The 5,485-nt window shown below is 60.0% G+C and overlaps 1 protein-coding gene across 1 annotated transcript in view; it reads left to right on the top strand.

Annotated features, from left to right (window-relative positions):
- Positions 1 to 2: 2 nt before the first annotated feature.
- Positions 3 to 5,485, top strand: part of ZXDC (ZXD family zinc finger C) — a gene marked incomplete at its 5' end in the record, with an annotated part of 16,249 nt that continues 10,766 nt past the window's right edge. Inside the window, 4 exons of the mRNA XM_007465290.1 lie at positions 3 to 390; positions 2,605 to 2,757; positions 2,853 to 2,931; positions 3,987 to 4,117. Of these exons, the coding sequence (XP_007465352.1) occupies positions 3 to 390; positions 2,605 to 2,757; positions 2,853 to 2,931; positions 3,987 to 4,117 (751 nt within the window). The remainder of the gene's footprint in view (positions 391 to 2,604; positions 2,758 to 2,852; positions 2,932 to 3,986; positions 4,118 to 5,485) is intronic.

Here is a 5,485-nt window from a genome sequence, read left to right as displayed (position 1 = left end):
CCGGGTACCGCTGCCCCGAGCCGCAGTGCGCGCTTGCCTTCGCCAAGAAGCACCAGCTCCAGGTGCACCTGCTGACGCACGGCGGCGGCCAGGGCCGGCGGCCCTTCAAGTGCCCGCTGGACGGCTGTGGCTGGGCCTTCACCACGTCGTACAAGCTCAAGCGGCACTTGCAGTCGCATGATAAGCTGCGGCCTTTCGGCTGCCCGGTGGGCGGCTGCGGCAAGAAGTTTACCACCGTTTACAACCTCAGGGCGCACATGAAGGGCCACGAGCAGGAGAGCCTGTTCAAGTGCGAGGTGTGCGCCGAGCGCTTCCCCACGCACGCCAAGCTTAGCTCGCACCAGCGCAGCCACTTCGAGCCCGAGCGGCCCTACAAGTGCGACTTTCCCGGTGAGCGGCGCCGGCGGGGCGGGGCGGGGCGGGCCGCGCCGCGCGGCGTCTCTTCTCCCGCTCGGGGTCGCGGTGGCTCCCGAACCCCGCCTGGCTACGAGGCTTGGGCAGCAGCTCGGAGAATCTCGGCGCCCTTCCCCGGCGGCTTCCGGTGAGCGAGGCCACCAGGCGTGTTCACGGAGACGGGAGTTTGAGGCAGGTCTCGTCACTTAGAAAAGCTCCGTCCGGCGTGTAGGCGCGTGCCCCGGGCTGCAGGGACGCAGGGCCACGCGGCCCAGGCGACGCCTTAAGGCGCCGAGGGGATGATCGCGGGGTTGCGGTGCATCCACTATTGTGCCGTTGAAAGCGTTGTTTCTTTCGGGCTTCACAGTTGCGTAAAGTTCTGAAAGTCGTCCTTATCTTCAGACGGAGAGACTCTGGGTAGGTGGATGCTGTGGGCGGAGGGGTCTTTCTCCGCTGTGAGGGCCCTGAACTCTCCACCGGGATAGGCAGCTCTAGCTGCTCTCGGGGGGAGTTTGTGTCTGCATGAGAGAAGGTTCCCGCCTGGGAAGGAGGGGCTGCGGTGCCGGGGCCACGCTGCAGAGCCAAGGCAGGGAATGGGGGCGGTAGGGCGGGCTGGGGGCAGGGTGCCCGAGGGCCTCCCAGGTGCCCTTCCTTAAAAGAGAAGCGCGAGTGTGTGCCCGGCGACCCTGCTGATGCGTCATGGACGCGGAGTGCGCTCCTTAGAATGTATGTCATGAAGTGCACTCACATGTGGGATTTTGAAAGGGCAGAAGACAATTCACATGTTACCAGGTTCCCGTGTTTTCTTCCCACGTGCCCTGGCCTGTCCTGTGCAGCCCGTCTCTGTGGAGAGCATGGCTGTAGGCCAACTGGTCCCGAATGCTTGGTCCTGCATTCGGAATCTGGCGGCGGTCTGCGGACCGCTCTCTAGTAAAAAGCTCAGGGGCATCCTTCTGAGCATAGCACCAGGAGGATCAGGGGTCCAGCCTGCTTCTGGGCACGGGGTCCCCCTGGGGTTTTGAGGTGAATGGTACGCGGGGTGTTTGTTTGAGGTGGGCGGGAGCCGGAGAGGGGCCAGTGAAGCTGCGTGAATGTTCCAGACCGGAGGGTCCTGAGGGGTGACCCAGGTAGACGCAGTGGGGCGCTGAGGAGGCTCCAGTGGGAAGGATTGCAGAGCTGGGTCAGGAGGCTTGACTGTCGGTTGGGGGAGGGTGTTTCTTGCTGAGGCAGAGACTGACTCAGCCTGTTCAGACCTCCCTGACGGAGGGTGAGAAGACACCAAGGCCCGAAGTAAGGAATGGCTGGGGCTGCTGGGCATACACAGATTTATGCCCGAGAGGAGGCTTGTAAGGCATTTAGGAAGATCAGCGTTTCCCAGTTAAGTGTCGCTGTGAAAAGTGGGCTTCCCTGGGCTGTCCTGCAGAGCGCCGTGCGCACCTGGCAGCACCGTGAAGGCTCTGAGAGGCGCTGCAGTGGAGACTCCCGGTAAGCCTCTCGTAGCCTCGTGTTTTCTGCCCTGTTGGAGCTCTGAACCTTCCTGTCAGAGGAGAACTAGTGATGTGCAAAGCCTGGTGGCTCAGCTGGGGTTGATGCAGGTGGTGGAAAAAGGCCATGGGAGCAAAGATGACCCCAGTGACCCTTCACAGAGCAGGGAACCCCGAGGAAATGGACCAAAGGGGGAGAGAAGCGCGTTGCCAGAGGCCGGGCTGCCAGCCGCCGAGGACGTCCGGGGGACGTTTACGAGGGTGGGGCATGCGGCCTCACTCCCACAGGTGAAAAAGTCCCAGGTGTTACTGCAGTCGTTTGCAGCCCTTCCAAGCTCAGCCCGACCAGGCGGAATCTTGTTCCTTGGTCTCTGATTTCTCCCGTTGGGTTTATGGTGTCACATGGGCGACCTGGGCAGTTGAGTTCCCGCCATGTCCACAGGGTCTCAGCTACAGAACTGGGGGCACGGCTGTGCTGGAGGACTTTCTCTTGATCTGGTGCTGTGTCTCCCGGTCACATGGGGACAGGTGGCCTCTGTGCACCCGTGGGCTGCCCTGAGCCACCCCTACTTTCGCTGCAAAGGTTTTCACTGTCTGGAGATGCTCCTTAGTCGTCCTCCTCTGCATCTGCCCCAGTGCACGCAGCGCCCTGGGGTGGTGACTGGTTTAGCTGTGTTGTGTGATTTTTGTCACGCCAGTGAGCAGGGTTTGTGTTTTCTCTGTTCAGGCTGTGAGAAGACGTTCATCACAGTGAGCGCTCTGTTCTCCCATAACCGGGCCCACTTCAGGGAACAGGAACTCTTTTCTTGCTCCTTCCCTGGATGCAGCAAACAGTATGACAAAGCCTGTCGTCTGAAAATCCACCTGAGAAGCCATACAGGTAACAAGCCGGGGGCATCTGGACCCCATCTGCCGTCGGCGCAGCTCATGTTTGTAATCACGTGGTGTGATTTTTTTTTTTTTTTCCTTTCTAAGGCGAAAGACCGTTTATCTGTGATTCTGACAGTTGTGGCTGGACCTTCACCAGCATGTCTAAACTCCTGAGGCACAAAAGGTAATCTTTACATTTTGGTTGAATTATCAGTTTTGAAAACAGGTGAGTTGTTTGTTAGTAGTAGAAGCCTGTGGGTGGAATAATCTTTGGATTTTTTTAAGTTATAAAAAAAAAAACCAACGTGGATAACTTGGAAAATTCAGAAACCTTTTAAGAAGAAAACCACACAGAATCTGATCCCCCAAAGTCAGTTTTTCTGTGTGTACTTGTTTTTAAGTTTAACTGGTATAGTTAATATGCAATTCGATATTTAAAAAAAATTAAGGTTATAGACTAAGCCTGCGTCGTGTCTTTACAAACTTCCCGCGGCGGTGTTGACGCCTTGGAGGACTGGGCCCTCTGTGCAGGTGACACTCGGCGCCTGGCCTGTGTCCCTTGTTTGGCCTCTCAGCAGCTGTGACACTGAAGCTCTTGTTCTCCTGTTTTTGTTTCGTTTTGTTTTATACATTTATTTATTTTTATTTATTTTTATCTTTGGCTGCGTTGGGTCTTCGTTGCTGCACACAGGCTTTCTCTAGTTGCGGCAAGCTGGGGCTTCTCATTGTGGTGCGTGGCCTTCTCTTTGTGGTGGCTTCTCTTGTTGCAGAGCACGGGCTCTACGTGCGCAGGCTTCAGTAGTTGCAGCCCGTGGGCTCAGTAGTTGTGGCTCGCGGGCTCTAGAACACAGGCTCAGTAGCTGTGGCGCATGGGCTTAGTTGCTCTGCGGCACGTGGGATCTTCCCAGACCAGGGATCGAACCCATGTCCCCTGTATCGGCAGGCAGATTCTTAACCGCTGTACCACCAGGGCAGCCCCTTGTTCTCCTGTTTTGCACTGGGAGCCAGAGAGATTGGTTGGTTGGTTTGTCTGTACTTGCACAGTTGGGATCTGAGGTGTCTACTTAGAGAAAGACTGTGTGTACGTGAGGTGATGTCTCCTGCGGTGTGGACAGCCTGTGTAGGAGCGGGGTTGCTGAGCGGGGGACGTGGCTTCACGAGGGTCTCGGGGAGGCTGCTCCTCCTGAACGGAACGCTCTGGCTGTGAGTGGTCACTGCCCGTTGCTCTCTGTCCCGCAGGAAGCACGACGAGGACCGCCGCTTTCCCTGCCCCGTCGAGGGCTGCGGGAAGTCGTTCACCAGGGCCGAGCACCTCAAGGGCCACAGCGTCACCCACCTGGGCACCAAGCCCTTCGCGTGTCCCATGGAAGGTAGGTGTGAGCCGGCGCCACGGCCGCCTGGACGCTGTACGTGGAAGTTGCTTCGAGGTGCGTCGTGTCAACTGCGCCGTGAGGTGGGCTCGGCTGGCTTTAGCCGGTGGCCGGGTCTTGGGAGCGGTGTGTCGGAAAGAGCAGATTCAGTGAGGCTGTGGGGCTGGGCCCTGCGGGGGGCGCTCTGCCGAGTCCCCTCTGGGTTTGATGGTTGTGAGGATCCACTGACAGAACGTGTGAAGAAAGCCCATTTCGGCACGTGGCACGTGTCTCGGACTCAGTAGCCGTGGCTCCTCACGCTGTGACTGGACAGCAGTGAAGCCAGGCTGGCGTTTTACAGGCACGATTCTGGGGCGGCGGGCTGGGTCCCTCGGGGTGTGAAGTTGAACGCTGGCTCCACCCTCCCTGAATCAGTGACCTCAGGCAAGGCTCTCCGGGCTTCAGTTTCCTCACCTGGAGAAGGGGATACCAAAGACCCACTTCCAGCTGAGCAGTTTCTGGAATGTAGCCCAGGCGGTCTAATCAGACACAGACCCGCCTCTCCCCAGGGCTCCAGTTGGGGCCACAGGTACACAGCTAACGTGCAGGGTGCTTGGCTCACAGAGGAGGTCACCCAGAGGGTTCTTGGGGTGGGGGGGTGGCTCCCAGTAGGCAGGGGCGGTGGAGGCAGAAGGGCCGGTGTGGGCAGCAGGCTGAGGGCTCTAGGCGGGGTGATGGGGCCACAGTGGAGGTTTAGGCTGAGTCTGGGGTCCTGGGCAGATGGGCTGCTGCCCGGGCAGGCGCTGGGAAGGGAGGGACGGCGTAGACGGCAGAGGCGGGAGTTAGAATGCATGGTGCCTGGCGAGGGTTCAGGAGCGGGTGCTGTGGAGGGGGTGGCGGCTGTGTCAGCGTCTCAGTTGAGATGGGGACACGGGGCACAGGCATTAGGTGGGTGCGGATGCGCTGCGTTCCAGGTGCCCGCGGGCTTTGCTGGCAGATGCTCGGGAGGCGGGGCAGGTGCTGCTGGGGCCTGAGAAGCGGGCTGGGGGGCGGGACAGGTGCCGCGAAGGCGCCTGCGTGCGGCTCCCAGCCCTGCCTCTTCTCTGCTTCTGTCCAGTGGGGCTGGTGGGGGCCTAGCTGGTCAAGGAGTTTAAGGGCTGAGAGGACATCAGTAACCGCCACCGCTGCCAGCAGGTCGCAGCAGGAGGCCTGTGGCCGAGCCCTGGGAACTGCCCCGCGTGCGGGTGGGCAAGCAGAGGGTGCCCCGGGAGGGGCCTGAGGAGGACGCGAGGGGCCAGGTGGGCACTGGGCCAAGAGAACACCAAGTTTGGGAAAGGAGGCAAGTGGGCCGGTGCGAGGAGCTGAGGGGCCGCGGGCGGCTGGCGAGAC

The sequence above is a fragment of the Lipotes vexillifer genome, unplaced genomic scaffold (assembly GCF_000442215.2).
Source record: "Lipotes vexillifer unplaced genomic scaffold, Lipotes_vexillifer_v1.1 scaffold1115, whole genome shotgun sequence".
Taxonomy (NCBI): domain Eukaryota; kingdom Metazoa; phylum Chordata; class Mammalia; order Artiodactyla; family Lipotidae; genus Lipotes; species Lipotes vexillifer.
The sequence above is the reverse complement of the archived record's forward strand: the minus strand, read 5'-3'. Positions and strand labels throughout refer to the sequence as shown.